Source organism: Rhopalosiphum maidis, chromosome 4, assembly GCF_003676215.2.
Source record: "Rhopalosiphum maidis isolate BTI-1 chromosome 4, ASM367621v3, whole genome shotgun sequence".
Lineage (NCBI taxonomy): Eukaryota > Metazoa > Arthropoda > Insecta > Hemiptera > Aphididae > Rhopalosiphum > Rhopalosiphum maidis.
This window is the reverse complement of record NC_040880.1, coordinates 19,389,303-19,410,346: the sequence shown is the minus strand read 5'-3', so window position 1 is coordinate 19,410,346 and position 21,044 is coordinate 19,389,303. Positions and strand designations below refer to the sequence as shown.

Here is a 21,044-nt window from a genome sequence, read left to right as displayed (position 1 = left end):
TAGTTTTTAAAAATAAGTAGTACAATAAGAGTAATAAAACCACCAAGCAAATAGTTTTCATAAAAATGTAATGTTTATAATGTATAATATAAATTTATTATCTAATTTAAATTAGACAAAAATATGCTTAATATAAAAAAGTATAGATTGTTATGACGAAAAAAAAGTGATTTAGGATTGTATAATTTGTATATACATTTAAATCTCAATAAACTGATAGTATGATACCGATACGTATATGAAAATAATTAATATATACAACCAAATTTAGTCACTCCACTGTATATACTCTTTTGGAATATTTATAAATATTTATTTTCGTAAAAAACAACCTTAGTATTTGAAGTTGTAACATGGACAGAAAAAAAAACGTAAATCGGTTCATTGTGTTATAAAAATAGTCTTTTATTAGATTTATCATATTATAATAATATATATATATATTATTAAACATTCATGAAATCGTAATATTATTTTCTTTTTATTAATAAGCAAAATAACTAATGAAATTGTCATCATAAAATAAGTAATTTAATTTCTATAAATGTTAATATACTATCTAACAAGTAACAATAAAATATAAATAAGTACCTACCCTAATAGGTTAGTTATTTTTATATTAATTAAAATATAAAATATAAATTTAATTATTAAAATAATATTATTAGTTATAATATAATATTTACAATAGAATCTCAATAATTCGAAGCCCAAGAGATTTCACGTGGAATGATTTTCTCCGAGTTATCGAGAATTTCAACTTATCGAGATTCTACTATATTGTTGGTTTTAGAGACGAATAATATTTTATGAATTTATGTACTTTTTAAAATTATTTTATTATTATAAAAATATAAAATTAATTTAAACTACAGAAGAGCAATAATTATAATAATAATGCAGTAACAATAAATTGTATATATAATAATATGAGTTTTATAAAATATTTTGATTATTTTAAACTCTCTAATTTTTAAAATATGAACAATTATTATAGCTAATTGTAAAACAAAAAACATTATATTATAATTGTGTATTTAATTCAGTAAGTTTATAATTACCTAATGCTATGCTAGTTACTAATGAATCATAACTTTAATATTGGAAACTTAAAAAAGTAAGTTTTTAAAAATTATAATAGATGTTATGCGTGCATTTCATTTTTATTTTATTCATTAATGATTGTACTGTTAATAACGTTACTCTGTTATTCTATTTTTTTTTTTTTTTTGTTCAATTTACCTTGTTATATATATATTTTTTTTTAACGTGTATTGGATTTTAACCATGAGGAGTTAACAATAAATGAATAAAAGTTTTTAAAATAGTTTAAGGAAAAAATTAAAAAAATGAAGTCTAAGCATAATATATATTTATGATTATTTTCATAGTAATTATAACAACTAGCGTTTAAAGGGGATAAAGCGTATGTTTGAAATATTTGAATGTATAACTATGAAGCTAACGAAATTGAATTATGATTACTAATATTATATATTAACGTTATATACGAAATGTATAGATTTATCAATTGCTAATCATTGTTGTAACGGAGGTACAGACTACAATATTCAATTTGTTTTTGTTATATTAATGTTGATTTTTTTTATTCAAATTCAAAATTATAAAATAATTCTGTACCTATAATAGTGATGCACCGATAAGATACCAATACGACATATGTAAAATATTTATTTTATGTTTATTTATAAACACTTCATGTCTGTCATGCTAACGTTTGTATTATAATATTATAATTTATAATATTCTGCTTAGTTTAAGAAGCCATTGACATTTTACTGGTTGGTAGATCAGTTGATAATATTTTCTAAGCTACATTGTTTGTACATTAAAACAACAAACATTATTAATAATGTCAGTAGATTTGTTTTTAATAAAATAATTTTAGTCTAAAAATCGTGTTATATCACATAGTTGTATGTATTTTCATTTATTAAATGCAAGAAACGGTTAAGTAATAATATTATATATATAGTGATATAATTCAATATCACACGTCCATACCTTTAATAGGCACAGGCCAAAATACACGACTATGATACAATTTTAAAGATCAGCTTACACATTTTTTTCGGAAAATATAATATTTAATTTTATCCAAAAATAAATATTAAGCGCATTAAAAATTGCATTAGTGGGTAATTAATTTGGTCAACAAGTCGTATAAACTATTAACAGATTAATATCAGAGTAAAATAATTTACATACTTAACAAAAATATAGTAAACAACGTTTAGAAGATGTCATTGTACATCTGACCTACGCGTAACGCAGATAAAACACATTCACGCAAAATAATTTTGCAAAATGTTTTTTTAGTAATCTCAGGGTAAATTCACACATAACAAAAATGATAGAGAATGATATTTTTGAACGGTATGAAAATTTAATATTCATTTAAATTTACAATTTTTTATTATATCTATTTTTTAAAGTTGAGTATAAAATCAAATAATAATGAAATATAAAACTGATATGTAAAACCCTCAGTTATAATATTATTCACTATAATTTTTTTATGGGTTATTTTATTCTAAGATTACTAAAAATCATAAAAAACAATTTTACATGAATGCATTTTATCTGTGTTGTACGTGGGTCTAAGAGAGAAAATAAATATTGTACCAACAGCCTCTTGATAGTAGTTTAAATACTTTGCTCATTGGTCATTAATTTTATTATTTAAACAAAAACCTATACATTTTACTATGATCTAGCTATAATATTATATAAATATATAGGTATATTACATGGTAGCTATTTATTAATTATTATAATTATTAATTTGTTACATTATGTTTAGTTACTTAGACTTGTCTTGATGACGTGTCAAATTCGTCTGGCCAGGAGGTATTTCGAAGTCATTCATAAATCTTTCGATGACACTAATATCTGGCTTGCACATGTTTCCAACAACCGCCTTTTGATTTTAGCCTACTAAACAAAACATTCCTAAACATAGTTTTGTGTCAGACGTTTCACCAACACTGATGTCTGCATAGTGCATACCATAGGCATTTGAAAAATATTATAAAATATAATACAATAGCATTTTAATACTACAAAAGATATTATTATATATTATAAATAAAATTTTTTTATAAATATGGTACCTAAATAATTTTCATTTACACCTAGCTTATAATAAATTATATGAACAAGACTATGCATTAATATTCTATATTAACAATATGCATTCGTAGTACATACATTTCATAAAATAAATTAGTTTACAATATACAGATTTTCTTTATAAATTACTTCTGTGTTTATTACTGGATTCTGCGTTTTCGATGATGTGTGGGTAACTGAGGACATCATTACCTGACAGTATTAGACATATAAATTGTCACTCTAATCCTGCCCAAGTAAGACGTTAACAGATCCAAAGTAATTACTGCAGGAAATACGTTAACTATGTAAGCATATTAAAATTATATAAAATAAACAATAAAATCATAACTTAACATCTGACTAAAAAACGAATACATTTACAAATTTAAATTATACAAAATGGTTGAAAACTATTACAATGTTAAAGTATAAGGGAATTGCTATTTAAAAAATAAATCATCAAGCAAACAAAAAAAATATCAAGAAATAAGTTTAAATATATTGTTACAATATAGTTTTATACCGTTTATAGTTTATTTAAAATAATTTATGACGCCATTATAAAAACACTTTAAAAGCAATCTGCAGTAAGTAATAAAATTAAAACTGATAATAACTGTGAACAAGGAATTAAAGTTAAACAAACATTTCCCGTTGTTTAAATTAATTTAAAAAAAATAATAATAATAAATACGTAGCTAATGAATATAATAATTAATTTCAATAATTTATACAAGGCTTGGATAAATTATGTACCTACATTGAAAAATAAAAATAAATAATAATAATAATAATAAAATAAAATTAATTGATCACGTGAATAATTATCTATTATACTTTAAATAATATAATTATTTCGTGATGTTTAACAAATCAACTAACCTGTCACAAACTGTAGTTCTAAAATGTGAATCGGGCGATGTCCCGTACAATAGTGGCCGTACTTAAGGATCCGCCGAGGGATGCCTACAAGTAAAAATGTAAAAATATATAATAATAATATCAAGTTATAAACTGTCAAATGATTATGCAGATGTAATTTAAAATAAAAACTGTGCACATGAATAAAAAATACTTTAACAGACAAAATTATAATGGTGAACTCCGGCTGCCCAAGATCGTTCGGCTATCTGTCCGACGGAGAACTGGCGCGTTGAGTACGTCGGCTCTTACATAAATATATCGGTTGCGCGCGCAAAGGTCGGCGAGCGCTAACGGATGACCTAAGCTGTACCGAGATAACGCGCAAACATGATCTTTGGCCTTTTAGTTAGGGCAAACAGCCTTATCTAATATGATAAAAACAGTGTGAGGTTTCATAGACGTTTAAGTCAATATAACGAGAAACACACAAACATAATATGCTTGCATATTATTTTCGATAATAATAATATTTTAAACCATCTCTAATTTATGAGATTAAAAACACACAGCGGTCCAAACATTTGTTACATTTATATTTATAGACTCTCTTTTAACACAGATTATCAGTTTATTTGAATGAACAAAATGTATGAAAAATATTTAAATAAAATATATTATTTTATCAAAAAGTAAATAGTATTAAAGTGCACGTTTATTTTGTCAAAATTCTTTATTTGACTTGTTATTTACAAATCAACAAAATTTATTTTAACGACTAATCATAGCTGTATAATCGTTTTTATTTCTTAAAATATTTGTTGAATTTAATATAAAAATATATCTATTGCAACGAAATTTTTCTGGATACAAATAACTATAAATCATTTTATTTTTACTGATTATTCTATATAAAAAATATCTAAAACGTTTCAATTATGTCATAAATTTAATAAAAACAATTCTGGTGCAAAGATGAATTTAATGCAATATATTAAAAGTTGAGCAATTAAGTTGATATGAGTTTACTGAGAATTTAATAATTAAACATAAATCTTCTGAGAAATATTTATCGAGTGCCTAAAATGTTATGATTGAACAACATATAAAGTACAATATTATAAAATATGATTAAAAGTACTTATATTGATTTCAAAAATGTAACTGAACTTTTTTAGAATAAAATCACTCATTATTATTGTTAATACATTTATTCTAATACACTACCTAATTGTTCAGATTCTGTTAACGGAAAATATTTATTATATTATAAGTATTGTAATATAATTGCAATGTATTTTATTGTAAACTAGGTAAATAAAAAAAAATTAATTTAAAAAATATACGTGGTATATACAGAATATTATAGTGTTGTAACAAATATTTAAAATCGAACTTGGATCCCGGGTAACTCATTAGTAACGTTGCCACTTGATGATATCCTTTGACCTTTAAGTTGAATATTTACACAACAGGAAACACCACGGCGCGGAACCGATACGTACTGCCATACATGAAAACCGTTTCAATTTGTGAACCATTTAAATAACATTATAATTTTTATAAATGAAAACTGTATTATTATTTTTTCGGTTATGAAAAAACAAAATCGGTCGATACAAAAACAGCCAACATGTATATAGGTATAGGTGCAACATTATTAACTATATACAAAATGATTAATTGTAAATAAATTCGGAATGAGTAAACGGTATACGCATATGTATATACGATATGTACGCTAGAAAAAAATTATAACATCATGTAATATATGAGTTTTAATATATATTTATTTTTTTAACAACATTATAATATTGTGCGGTAAACTACTAATAATAACATGCACTTGAAAAAAAAACCGAATAAACGTACGTCGATAATATTTGACACAGAAAACCAAAACCAGAACGTGCGGTTGACAGACGCGAACTGAAAAAGGCGTGGCCCTCGTCAAAAGAGCCTTTGCATCGCGCAAACGATTCAAATATAATACGCATACATACGCATATAGCGTTGCATATCTACAAAAGCTTCACCCGTATAATATATACACCACGCTCCCCGCCACAATATAATATATTATAATTATTAAGTATTTTACTCATCGCATTTTCGTTACACACGTCTGGGAATGTGGTTTCAACGTTATTTATTATTATTATGATTTTTTTTTTAGCGGGCCTTCTAATCTTATCAACTGCGAACCTAGATAAGATGCGAGCTCTATACTATATTACTGTAAACCACTATAGTATATAATATTCTGTTTTATGCGGTTGACATTATTTTATTATTATAACTTATAATATAAGTATATATTATACACAGCCGATTTGCGGAAGTAATTGATAAAATGAGGAGGAATCGTTATTATTATGATAGCCGTTTTGTTTTATTTTTTCGTTTTGAACGACAAACGTACAATATTATGATGCAACCGACTGATTGTTACTTTTGCTACACATGTATGAACAGTTTTAGTATAATGAAATATTAGAAAAAAATTTTCTTGTACGAAAAATTAGTTACTTTAACAAATAAAAAAAAAAAATGTAATTTATTAAACGATTATATTATGTACCAATAGTAATTACAATTCGATTTTTAGTTGAGTATTAAAAAAAATCTAATGTCAGAAACATTTTATTGCTATCAAACCTGCGTCAGTAGTAGCATGGATATTATGGAAAAAAATTATTTGAATATAATCGATGTGTATGTAAGGTCAAAGACCAAAGAAAAAAAACCATCAAATCGCGTGTTAAATAAATTACGTGTGTTCACAGTTTTTGCTTAAGGTTTTGGTGTTATATTATTTAAATAGGATTTAATTTTGTTCACTCACGAGCACTTTAACCTACACAAAAAAGTATTTCATAAGCTTAAAGAATAATCATAAGTTTTTTTAAGTATGATTTTTAAAATAATCCATTAACCGTATACTCTATACAAATAAGAACAATGTTTATTTCATATTCTTTACAAAACTAGCAGTTGATATTTAATTTAGAAACTAATGCTAAATGTTAGAATATTCTAGTGGAAAAAACATACAGTTATTGAATTAGGTACCTGTGTTTAATTGCTTTATAAATATATATGTGTATAATACAATTTATACGTCTTAAACTATGGTTTAATGTATATTTAATACATGTTAATTGGTTTAAAAAATATGTCTTTGAAAATTTACAATAGTGTTTTCGAATTGATCAAACATTTTTAGTTTAATCAAAACAAGGCTTAAGTTTTAATACTACAACTATGATTTTTTTAAAAAAAAAAATATTATTTTCGGGTAAAAACAAGTTATATACAAATAATTCAAGCATATCACTCTGTATATAATGCATACTATGTATAATATTCGTAATAATTATCTAAGACTTAAAGCAATAACATATTATTAGCTCAATTTGATTTGTTATAAGGCGCGTCCTTATCGTTTTGCATATTTCTTTCTAGTGTTATCTACGTCGGTTGTATATTATATAGTGTCTCTTGAAGAGAAATTTTGATTACTACCATTTTTTTCTTTTAATTTTTAAAAATTTTTCATTATTTAATTTAGTTAGTTACTTAAATAAGTTTAAATATTATAAATATATAATGTTTTAATATTTATGTTTATCATCGAAAACATAATACTTATTAAAGAAAATCATTACCTACTATATTATATTCAAACAATTCTTGAAATTCCTGCATAGTACCTACTTACTATATTTGTCACTATACAACTAGTAGTTATATACAATGCTTAATAGGTTTTTGGCCTTTTTGGTCTTGTCAATATTATAATTGTTTTTAAATATGCACACTGCTCAGACACATAGGCTATATACAAGGCGATTTACCTTATACTTAAACATTCTATACAAAACACCAAATGTTAGAATATAATAGGTCTATATTTAAACAAAAATAATTATTAAATATTGATATAGTTAGTTGTTAATTTATAAAGCAGTAAAAACTGAATATAAATGTAAACAAATAGAAATGTATTTATTTGTAAATTCAGTATTTTAATTTAAATGTTGAACAATTCTTAGTTTATATATTAGATATATAAGTACTAACCTATATCGGATATATCTGTAAACGTGTTATAATTTTGAAAGTACAAATTTAATACAAATTAAATTTAATCAGCTTATAGGTATCAGCTGGTATGTTGCATATTATGTATAAATATAATGCAATTTATATTTATTTCGTAATTAATTCCTCCTTGGTTAACTAATCAGGTTAGGTTAAGTTAAAATCCTATATCTATCATTCTTATTTATTATTTGTTATTCGTATAATATTATAAATTTTAAAATTGACATTTTATGAATACCTTTCTATGTACTTTATAGGTATAGTATATAATATTTCGTAATTAAGTAAGAACAATTTTAAACTACCAACATATCTAATATCAATTTTAACATTTTGAACGTACGTTATACATTCATAGATTGTTGCAGTTCAATTAGCGAATATGTGTTTTTGAGAGTACAAATATTCTAGAACGTATGTAACAATTATTTTTAGGTTTTTGGAAATGGTAAATCATTGCTACATAATTAACTGAAATAAAAATAAAATAATTGCATTTTAGTTTTAATAATTATGGATTATTATTATAATTAAAGCATAGATTTGATTGTGAAAACTAAGACTGAAATCAATGTTTTTCGTATGTACTAGAGTTCACGCTTGTGTAAAATGTACCTATATATATTTCTATTGGATCATCGTTTTTTTTTAACTGATAAAATATTTCTCAACTAATGTAAACTCATCCAACTATGACGGCATACGGTAAAGAAAAAAACTGATAAATTGTGCTCCAAATTAATGATTCTTTGTCAGGAAAAAAATTAATTCATATCAAAAATAGTTCACAATCGGTTGAATAGTATTACATAATAATATTATATTATATTATACTTTTGTGTTATAATTATAATAGTATACTAACACAATGTCAATACGACAATACGTATTTATAATATGCATTTATGCTTGATAACAGCTGTGGATAATCTATAGAGCCGATATTTATAATGACTAATAAACGTGATTAACAATCTGAATTAACTAACTTCTGACAGATATATACTTTGATTGATATTCAACCATAAAAAGCAATTGTGCTCTAGCCTACGGTGAACGCTGCCTGATGTTACATTGGCGTGGGTCGTTCAGTCGCCAAGTTACAGAAGACTGTAAAATGAAACTAAGGGCTCACGCTCGTCCTTGCCCGTTGCATATGTCTGAATGTATCTCTGATATTATACAAATATACAAAATGTGTTTTAATAATGTTCACATTGGGTGGGGTTGTATTTGTGATCCGTTATATAATAATTATATCTTCATTCTATGTGCAATGCTACTGCTACATAAATGAATAGGTAACATGTTTATCATATTTTTCGTCCTTATATGTATCTAATTAGCCGTTAGAAATTTAAGTACCACATTATATATTTATATCGTTGGTATAAGAAAAAATTATTTTATTCGTTTATAATCGATTTTAAATGTTCCAATAATAATTGTGTTTAAAAAAAAAATCAAATATTAAAAAAATTCTTATATTATATAGCTATACAATAATAATAATATCAATAACAATAATTACATCAAATACTGAAATACTGAAATACTTATATGGGATGTAATATTATCATATTATTATATTACTAGTTTTATAAATAATAATATATTATAACTTTAAATAAAAAAGTGCACAAAGATTATAAATGTATAGATAATATTGTATATAAATATATTATAATATACCATATTATTAAATACAATACCCAATGGTATTTAATATTTATTATATTATTGTTTTACACTGTGTTCTATGGTTCTAGTGTATATATAATATTTATACATATAAAGGTTGTAGTTACTATTGATATGTTAAGTAAATTAAATATTGTTTTGAATAGTAAAATAGACCCTTACACAATTTACAATTGTCTTAAAGCGTATATCTATATATACACAAAAACCATTGTAAAAAAATATTAGGTACGTTTATAAATTGAGGATAACTAAATTACCTTCAATATTGCAGTAGTGTCTACATGCAGACCCCAACTGTCGTATGTTGTCAACCATTTTAATAGGCCCGTTTATTCCAACTATGAATGCTGATGACCCTGATTTCGACCCCTATAAAAATATATTTGTCGAAACTAATTTGATATTTTTATATGGGCGATCACTGGCTTCCTTTAAACAGACAATTGTTGGAACAGAGCATCCAGAAGAAATTTAAAAATTAAAAACCTTTATCTGAGTTTATTGTGTATCTAAAAATCTTAACGTTGATTAATTAAATCAGTTTAGTCGCACAATATATCAAATACATATAGTTATTAATAATAACTTATTACAAAGTGATATTTCAACAATGTTAAATTAAGTGATATATTATTTTAAACTACTAATTCAGTAACAATATTTATTTGGTAAATCAGTCACTTTCTATATTTCTTATAATTTATTGTGTAGACAAAGTATGGCTAATACCAGTAAACCAATACTTTATAATAAAGTGATGCTCTGCAATGGTTTATAATATATTAATATGAAAAAAATATCGATAGCTATATAAACTATATTATACGAACAACAAATACATATTTTAATAAATTCCTCTTAAGTTTTTTTTTCATTCGATACAGTAATATTATACAAATTTATTCTCGGAAAAAATTGAAATTACCCGTTTATATCCAAATTATATGCGATCAGACACGTTCAAAAATATCTTAAACTGCCACACGCATCGAAAGAAAATATACAGAATACCTTTACGAATTCCAGACGATTGTATTTTCAGATAACGTCGATAACGATATACAAAACGGATTTGTTTCACCCAAATTCATGTCACCGCGACGGTTCTGTTCCTTTTTTTAAGCGAGTCTTTATCGACAAAACTGGACTGAACTATACTTTCAGCGAAGGGCGACGAACAATAATAAAATCATGCGAAATTCGGGAACGTTGAATAATATTTTCGCTATTAATACGATGCCAAGACAAACCTTCGCCCCCGCCTATGTCGCAATAATAGACGACGGCACTCGGTGGCAATTATAGTCTTCTATTAATACGCAACGTTTGAACGGCGTGTGCCCGCTATCTGAATGTTTTTCAAATTGAAATGAAATTTGATGAAAAAAAAAATAATCTAAAAACTAAAACAAATCTCTCGTGTAGTATTATAATAGGTGTTTGTGGCCAAAGCTTCAATCCAACATACGTAGATATAATATTATGTGAGTAACCACCTGCAGCAATTGTGCGTTAAAAAAATAAAATACTTAAATACAATAGGTATCTTATAGAACACTCGTGGTAATGAAATTCCGTTCATGACGGGGAAATGCAAAACCGACAACGATATAATATTATGTTGTTTTTTCCGACAAAAAAGGTCAAAGATCACGAACGGTCGATATTCAATGCGTGAACACCGATGGTTGTAAGGATAAATTACTACCATTTAAATTGTTGTATTACGCATTCACTATGTATATATATATAAGTACATGAAATTGTATATATACAATGTAGTCCAGACGTATACGATAGGAGAATAGAATAAACATTATAAAAATATAACTTGTACAATGTACATATTATACATATTACACGATGAACGACCAGCGACGTGGTGTCATTTCCGTCGTCCCTGCAGGTCATCATGTAATGTTTAAGCGTGTATGAAAAAACATAAATAACGGTTCAAAATTATTCGAGTAATTCTTGTTCACGATTCAACATCGACGTCAAAATCATTTAAGTATATCATAGAATACGCGATTAATACGAATATACACTACAATAATATATTCAGCAACTAGTGTGCGAGAGGCGGGTAACGTTTTCCCAGGGTGGAGTCTGAAGTCGTGGACCCCATCTGGAGGGTTGCGAATGGCGTTCGTTCGAGATTGCGCGTTCGAGAAAAATTGTTTACTGTATAAATGTATAATAATCTACCACCAACGGGATTGTGCACCGGATAACGGGGTCGTACACCGGAAAACAGTGTGAAGTAACGTTTATACGATGATTGCTGCGTATATGTATTGGATTTGCATATAATAGATCCATAGATCAAACTATTGAAGTAATAAACTCGATGCAATCATTATACGCTCATACACATACGCGCGTAGGTACTTATTTAAAAATTAATTATATTCATTCTCCTATTATCTAATAATGTGCATAACCAGTATCTTTTTGTTAAAGTAATTTATTTTCATAATAATAAGAAATTATTATTATACACACATGCATTAAAATATACCTACCTATAATATGACCGTTATTATTGTTATCAATATTATTTAGAAACCATTACTTTGAACGGGCCTAGAATAATATTAACAAACACGTATCAACTACCTGTATGCAAAAAAAAAATAAACAAATTTAATTTGGCCATCTTGGTTACCTAAAATAAACGTTTGTAATTGTTAGGATTGCATACAGTCATCATTGGCATTAATCCAATAATCCAAATGGCAGTTTAATACTATGGTCTTTATTATACCCAAACGTAATAAAGTATACTGATTGTAAGTTTATGTCAATTTATTATGTATACATTGAGTAATATTCAATAAGATATTTAAGAATTTATATTTTCTCAATTATCAAATATGCGAATAAAATAATCTCCATGCAGTAGTATAAACTGTAGTAAATAATAGGTAATTTCAAAAATATATAAATATCGAAATGTTAGGTTTAACGTTTTCATTAAATGGAAGACATAGCATGTGTTTTTTATTTACGGAATTAATTCCTTTTATAATAATGTATTATTTCTATCTTACAACATATATTATACATACTGCAAATACAACATGGAAAATTTGCGTACATAAGAATCATTTTTATGTTGTTAGCTTTAATATTGGAACAAATTGACTTAGTATTGTCGAAGTTGAAGGTAAAAACATTATCTGTATTTTTGCTTCCGGTTTTTTATATTTTAGTTTATAAGCAATTTATGATCATTTTTAAACTACAATATTCTATATATTCATTACATAAGCAAAACAAAAAAGTATTATTGTAAAACCTAACAGATGTACAAACATAATATTTAACTTAAATAATGGATAAATTCACTATTATATTAGAAAACATTTAAAAATATATAATCAAGCGTAAATGTGGATATTACGTACCTACCCTTAATATACGAGTATTATGATCACTAAATTATATAGGAAATTTGACAATAATAGCATATATATATATATATATATTTAAAAAACAAATCTAATTTTTTGATTTGAACAATTTATTTATATAGTTTATTGTTATTACTTTATATTTATTTAATAATTTTGTTTGAGATTTATAAGAACATTATTATTTTTAATTAATATTATTCGTTCATTTGACTGTAATAATGTAAATACAAGACAGTTCTTTAAAACTTAAAGTACAAATAATTTTTAATATTTAAAATCTTAAAATATTTTTCATGTATTAATATTTATCATATAAACATAAAAATTTTAGTTAATTTATTATATATACATACTGTATAGATATTATACACAATATATTATATAATATTATAATACTAGTATTATTATTTAATTTATAGTTTATTTATTTTTCTATATTTTAAATTATGCATATTAATGGGATATAAACTTCATATAATAATATCTAGTATTAAGAATATTTAATTAAAATGCAAGTTCTTATATTCATTGCATTAAAAAATTATACGTAATACATTATACTAATTGAACTTTATTTTAGACAAATGTCCTGGAATTGATAATTACGTATATAAAATGTACCTATTGATTAAATGAGCCAACAAATTTAGGTATTGATAAGGTGTATTTTTAATACATTAATAGCAGACAACAGGCGTTTAGTTTTGTAAAAATAAGATTATAGTCTAATGAAACGAAGAAGATAATTTTAATTATTAATTAATACTAAATTGATAACGGAAATCTGATTATTTTTTATGATTTTAATATGTTTTGTACTTATTATAGTTTTGATGGTACCTATGTATTATTAATCGGCATACTTAATTTTACTAAAATCATATATCTATTAAATATACGAGTATTATTTAAATAAATTAAAAACATGAAATGGCGTATCTTAACACCGTTTGAACTTTGTTACGTTCAATATTTTTATATTGATAAAATGTTCTTTATTCTTATTAAATCTTTATTTTATACATAATACACCAATAATATTTTATATTATCTATTTTTATAAAAATATAATATAAATATTTAAATTTGCTCATACAGAATTTAAAACGAATAAAAAGACTAAATTTATATTATATATTAAAAATTACGAATTACTCCATACGGCAAGTTTAATTATTTAAAATCAGCATACTAATACATATTATAATACCTATGATTCGAATAATACATATATTAATATATTAGGTAACTACAATTTGTGCTTAAATTTTTGTTTATTTTTTAAGTGATCTATTTCTACCTTAACACAAATTTGAATTTTGTTTTGAAATATTGGTACAGTATTCCTTTATATTATGTCACTAAGATAAAGCATCGGCATTAGTCACATATGGTAAAATGATAAATTATTTACAATGGCGTGTTTTACATCTATACACACTAAACATAACAAGAAAAATATCGTTAACTTTGTAAAGATAAATGAAATATGAATACGTCAATGTTTTCAATATGTACCTACTGAATTAATATTTGATTACTCTTATGACTGTTTATGCGTTATGAATTAATTTAGATTCAGTGTAACCGTCAAACTTTTTTTTACACATATTTGCATAAATGTGTACATATAATGTTTTAAAATTTCAAAAACAATATTGTCCATTATGATGGATTAATATTTCTTTAATTCGGATCATTATTATACATGAGCGATGAAATAAAAATTTATATACAGACCACCTGCGTGCAAACTCCGGTGATAACGCTATTGGTTCGGGTCAAAAAAAATCGACCTCAAATGATAAAAATAGTACAAACTCCGAATTTCTCTAAGAATTTTAATCTATATTAAACGTACGATAACTGATAGCCTGTGGAGGGCAAATGTACAAAAAATTAATAGATGTGTAATGTATATAAAAACACATTATGCCATTATGTATCTGTATAGAATATACGCTATACAGTATTCATGTTTCTATATAAATCGTTATGTGTATATTTATAATACCACCACGTTCAATAAAGACGTTTCGGTGAGAATGATTAATAGATTATTTACCATTTATCGAATAATGATTTTATTAAATAGTATTTTTATTGTAAGCTGATGGTAAAAAATATAATATGGATTGAATAAGATTACTTTTTTAGAAATCAACTATTATTAGTAAGTCCTTAATGACAAATATATTTAAATGTGTAATTAAAAATTTTAGTTTTCAGATGTAATTTTAACAGAAGTCAGTAAAAAAATAAATAATTGCTATAAAACATATAACAACTTAAAATCAATACATTTTTATTCATTACTAGTTATAAAACTATAAATTTACAATATAGAACACGATTAAAAAAAATTTAAGAGGTACTTTACACTACATGAAATTTTCAAACTTTTTTTGACCCGGAAGAAATTGATGTCATTAAAAAAAGTTTAAAATTTAAAATGTCTTTATATACCTGCATAGCCTTAAGACTTTAATTAGTATAAATATTTTATTATTTTCACTGTGTTTAGAAAATGATAATTTAAGTAATGGTTTTTAACTACAAAATAATTTGAAAATATTCTTGGCTTTGACGAATTTTGTGAAAATTTTAAATTCAAACAATACTATAAAAATAAAATATTTAGTTTGAATTTTTAAACTACCATAAATCATAAGATCAATTTATGTTAACGAAATTTTAAATTTTAAATGTATATAAATAGTACAAAAAGAGTTTAAATGTTTTAAAAATTATAGTATGTCTAGAAAATGTCATTATAAATGTTTTAAAAATGTCAAGTCTCAAGTGTTATATATATTAAATTATAGTTCATAAGTTACAATAAAACAAAAAAAACACGATTTTTTTTATAAAACTGGTGTTTAAAATCATTCCCGTTGGTCGTTTCCCCATATTATAATTAGTTTTTCTCGATTATTTAACCCATCGAACCAACAAACTAAATCTAATTTTTTTCCAGAAACCACCATCACCAGACACAAACACAAAATAAAAACATACATCATTATTTAAAAATATTATTTTTAGATTCATTCAGAATCAAATAAATATTTATTTTTTTTTTGCAGAATAAATACCAAGTAGTTATAGTATGTAGTATGTATTTATATATTCACAGCACTTCTACCAGGGATATTTATATCCCACCCAAAGCCAAATTTTTTTTCGTGTAACACAAAATCACATCTAAAATTTAATCCTTACACAAACATTTTTTTTAAAATTATTCAAAAATATAATCTAGAATTAAATTATATTATTAAATATGGAACATTTAAGTAAAACAACAGATATTAATATATATTTTTATTTAATCAATTCGTGAACTTTAATAACTTGAAACAATTATTTTTTTGAATAATTTGAAAAATGATTTATGTGAGGATCACCTTTTAGAACTATTATGATTTTGTGTTATATGGACAAAATTTGTGTTGAATGGTATAATTTCACTCAAATATTTCTGTTAAAAGGTGCTGTGAACATAAAAATACATACTACTTACCTAACTACTATTTCAATTACAAAAATAAAAATCAATAGTACCAATGAGTATACCCGTATTATTACACTAACACAATAGTTAAATAAAAATCGTCGTTTTAAAAAAAATTTAACAAGTTTCCCAAAACGAGACTATGAATTAGTTAAGCACTACAGTAAATATTATTTTGAACTTCAAAATTAACTTAAATAAAAAAAATTAATAGAAATATCCTTTATTCTTTACCCATATTTTAATCTATTTCTAAAATATTTAATATGTTATAATTATATAATCATTTATAAAAAATAAACTATACTATATTATTTTATTTTTTGATTGCTGTGTTTAAATTTAAATAATATATTGTTTAATTAGAGTATATACCTATTAACCTATCTGATATTAACTATTAATATTGGATGTCTTATAAAATAAACATTATAATTTTTCAATAAAACTACCTACATTTTTTTATATAAAAATGTTAAGGTGTATTGTTTTTTATTCTATTTTATTATTTGTAATGTAATTTGAAAATTTAAATTTAAACTTTTTATTACGTTTAACTGTATGATAGGTACATGTTTTTTATCCATCAAACGAATAGAAAGAAAGTTGTAAGTATGATGTATGGTGTGCATTTATTTGTGTTAATATTTTTTATTTATACTTAACATATGTGAACTAAGCAAATAGTACAAGTAAATCGGGTACAGGAAAAAACCTCAAAAATAATGTTCATCAGACGTTCAAACCACGCCCAGACGAGGGTGTGACACAGAGTAGCTTGGTCGATACAATTATTATAACAAGTTGACATGCAATACACAACTCTCCGAAATTAATAAAAATCATTATTTCACTACCTATACTATAATAATATTATTATTGTAAATTATTTTGGAATACGCATCTCGAAAATGTGGTTTATATTTTGGAAAAGAAAACGCTTAACTAAATATTAATTTTAATATTCTACTATATATTATATTATATTATAATGTATAGTCATGTAGGTAGTGAATGTTCACAAATACTCGTGTTTTTGTAATACATTTTACATTCATATTAAACGTTCCGGAGAAACATGTTTTAGTTAGATAGGTACGCGGTACGCCAAGTTAATGTGTGTCTATCGTTTTATTTTTAAAGCAGTTAACGTTCTTATATTTTATTAATATAACTATTACTAGAATTGTGACAAAATTTGATATTAACACATAAAATAACGAATAATGATTTTTCCATAAATAATTTTGGTATTTTATAGTAATTAATTACAAAAATATTAATCGAAAACACTTGAAACATTCTAGTGTTACGTGTACAACTTAGAATATTATTTTCTTTTTGAATTTATACATTTTATTCTTTACTATTGTACACACACCATGAACAATATACAGTCTTTATTAACTAGGTATAATATATTTAAAACTGTATTTAATGCATAGAGATTGCACGCCGTAATTGAGCTTAAATATTTGTATGTTAGATTAATTGAAATTGTAAAATTAAAGTTTAAATTCATTATAAATTTACCTACCTATATTTAAAAATGAATTAATATTACATATACACAGAAGAACATATTGAATACCTACTTAATTAAGAACGATTACGTAATCGTCACACAATTCATAATATATCATCGGCCAATGAAGGAAAAACCAATATTATCCAACAAATATTGTTTAGAGATTATATTATTACGTATATACACCTGATGTAAACAGGCACACGCGTGACACGTACCCAATAAAGTTTAAAGAACTATTCATGTTTTCTGTTCTATATGGGTATAATTTTTATTATTTGCTATTATGTAACTACTTTGCCAGAGTGCATAGCTTATTATCAAATGGGTACCAGAATTCAGAAAAATTAGAAAATGACAGTGCAGCTTTACAGTGTAGTAATGTATTATAATATATATATAATATTATCGCAAATATACGTCACGTCGAAAACCAAATCTCCAAAGATTATAATTTATAATAATTCCGTACTTTCGGTGGTAAACACGTGCGTACGCAGACGTTATCTATATAGGTGTTCGTATTATAATATATTTATGGCTAAATTATTGTAATATATTAGTCGAAGTACTCGAAGTACTTTTGTATTTTTTTTATTCTGGACTTGGACCTCGGCGTACAGTTTCACGCGGCACTTATCTATCCTATCACTCCACGTGAGCGTTACCCGCAAACTAGCTGTGGTATATTATATAAATAGTAGGATCAGTAAAAACCAGTACACTTTTATTATATATATTATGCCGGGTCGCATAAAAATTGAATTTAATGATTCGCTAAAATTTAATGGAACAATAACGGTACACTTAAAAGTCTTAAAACTATATTTATGCAACCATTATTGATTCATTAAAATAAATGCTAATTAATCGTTGTTGCAGCTCGGCATTAGTGTAATACGTCGGATATGAAAAAAATAAAAATAAAAATTTGGTAATATGTGAGTAATTTTTGTATTATATTTTTGTTTCCCGTCGGCATTTAAGGTTAGGACGTTGTCTGACACATATTATATAGTTTCACCTATCATCGAGTACACGATTAAACTAATAGTTCTATATAACCTGCCTAAATCGAAAAATTGTTAGTTCGTTACACTCACACGCTATATCGGAATAATAATAATTAATAAAATCGTATGCTTTGACAAAACATTTCTTACCTGCAGCTCTACCGGCGCTGCTGTGTCGTCGAAGCTGCACCTCACCGGCGTCCGCGATTCGAAATAATACGTCGTCTTGGTCTCAGACCGCGCCACGCTGCTGTCTCTGTGCCCGCGTTGGCGCGTTATCTTCGCGGCAGTGTCGAAACATACTTCGCCGCCGTCGTCGTAATAAAATAGGTATATATGTAATAATAACGTTGTATTATTATTATCATTATTTTCGTCGTATTGCATCGTACGATCCGTACGACATATTGTACCGTCGACCGCACGTAAAATATGGTATAGTTATTATAACGCCGTGCTCAATATATAATAATATTATAATATAATATTATGGTTATAATATAGGGGTTATCAAAACGGCGTCGCACGCACGTTGGCCACTTTAGCGCGTGTGTTGCGCGCAAAGCACAGATGTTTGTTCCCCCTCGTCGAGCAGCCGACGCCGCCGCCGATGTAAGGTCGTGTAGGTACGGTACGCCGTGGTTGTCACAGCACATGAATATTAATAATATTATGCATGTGTTTATCGAATGTCGGTTGAAATGGTTTCATGTGGAGGCAAAGACCGCTTCAAGCACACCTATCGTTGAACTATTATATAATGTACATCATACTATATTATACGTTTTATGCATGTTTCAGAAAATCGAATAGCTCGGAGTTGGTGTATGACCGTACGGGCACGAACAGGATTTTTTTTTTATTTCGGCGAGGAGGGGTGGCAAAATTTTACAAATGCCTCAGTCCTTTAATTTTTATTATTTTTATTGACGTCAAACGTTAACATAAATATATACGTTAAAAATACTAATATAATTTTACCAAATTACTAAATTACATAGTCTTAAGAGAGTATATCAGCAAATTATTTTCAGAACATTATTGCAGCCTATATATATATAATAAAATAATTATTCGGCTAATTATTTTTTTCCAAACGATTTTAATTAATTGTTTTAATTTTAAATCCTGTTTAATAAGTAATTGATAATTAAAAACTCGGTCGATAATTCTTCAATCATTTATATAGTCCAAAACATTATAATGTGTCATTATTTGTAAGCTTAATTACATACATTTCCCTTTCCCTTCTAGAATCAGGATCCTCTCCAATCTCCATGTATGGTATACATTATCTTTTTACGTAGTGAAAATTAAATAAAAGAACCTTTACACTTTACACGAGATACCACTGACACCAGAGATACGTTCAAAAGTTCTAACGGATCAAATTGATAGGCATTTATTAAAAAACAGATTTTTTTTCAATCACACTTTTTATTTATACGTTATGAAGATGTACACAATTGTCACAATTAATCATTCAAATATCATTAGACTAACACGTGATAAATCATTTTTGACAATCAGATTTCAATAATGATTATTACAATACATGCGATTCATATTACTTTCGCAATAAGTATATTATATTATAATATAATTATAATATTTATAATTATAATATATTAAATTATATTATAATTTAATATTTTTATAATATACTGTCTTATTAGGTCATATTAAATACACTTTTTAAAATACTAAAAACATAATATAGACATATTTTTTTTTTAATTTGTAATTTAATTAAAGATTCTCTT

General features: G+C 25.2%; 1 protein-coding gene and 1 long non-coding RNA gene across 8 annotated transcripts; one reads left to right on the top strand and one right to left on the bottom strand.

Moving 5' to 3' along the window:
- Positions 1-2,473: 2,473 nt before the first annotated feature.
- LOC113547998 lies at positions 2,474-19,687 on the bottom strand. Of its 6 annotated transcripts, none has more exons than XM_026948622.1 (4): positions 19,432-19,687; positions 10,065-10,176; positions 4,018-4,101; positions 2,474-2,958 (listed from the first exon to the last, which is right to left on the bottom strand). In XM_026948622.1, exons 1-4 carry the CDS (start codon positions 19,666-19,668, stop codon positions 2,951-2,953), a joined length of 441 nt encoding a protein of 146 aa, XP_026804423.1. In that variant the 5' UTR covers positions 19,669-19,687; the 3' UTR covers positions 2,474-2,950. The 6 variants fall into 6 exon arrangements, 4 of the variants coding, with proteins under 4 accessions (XP_026804423.1, XP_026804424.1, XP_026804421.1 ...); XM_026948623.1 differs by having other exon boundaries at positions 2,474-2,955; XM_026948620.1 differs by lacking the exon at positions 2,474-2,958 and adding an exon at positions 3,162-3,436.
- On the top strand, positions 19,010-20,339 carry LOC113548000. Of its 2 annotated transcripts, XR_003404873.1 has the most exons (5): positions 19,010-19,069; positions 19,151-19,209; positions 19,438-19,611; positions 19,786-19,907; positions 20,083-20,339. It is a non-coding gene; the product is annotated as an uncharacterized LOC113548000 (long non-coding RNA). The 2 variants fall into 2 exon arrangements; XR_003404872.1 differs by lacking the exon at positions 19,786-19,907.
- The last annotated feature ends 705 nt before the right edge of the window (positions 20,340-21,044 follow it).

Bases quoted from the DNA above. Each gene is read 5' to 3' on its own strand.
- LOC113547998 (XM_026948620.1), bottom strand. From the start codon at position 19,668: ATGCAATACGACGAAAATAATGATAATAATAATACAACGTTATTATTA. The intron at 4,102-10,064 runs GTAATTTAGTTA...TTTTACTTGTAG, and splicing joins ACACTACTGCAATATTGAAG to GCATCCCTCGGCGGATCCTT. The intron at 3,437-4,017 runs GTTAGTTGATTT...ATGCTTACATAG, and splicing joins AGAACTACAGTTTGTGACAG to TTAACGTATTTCCTGCAGTA.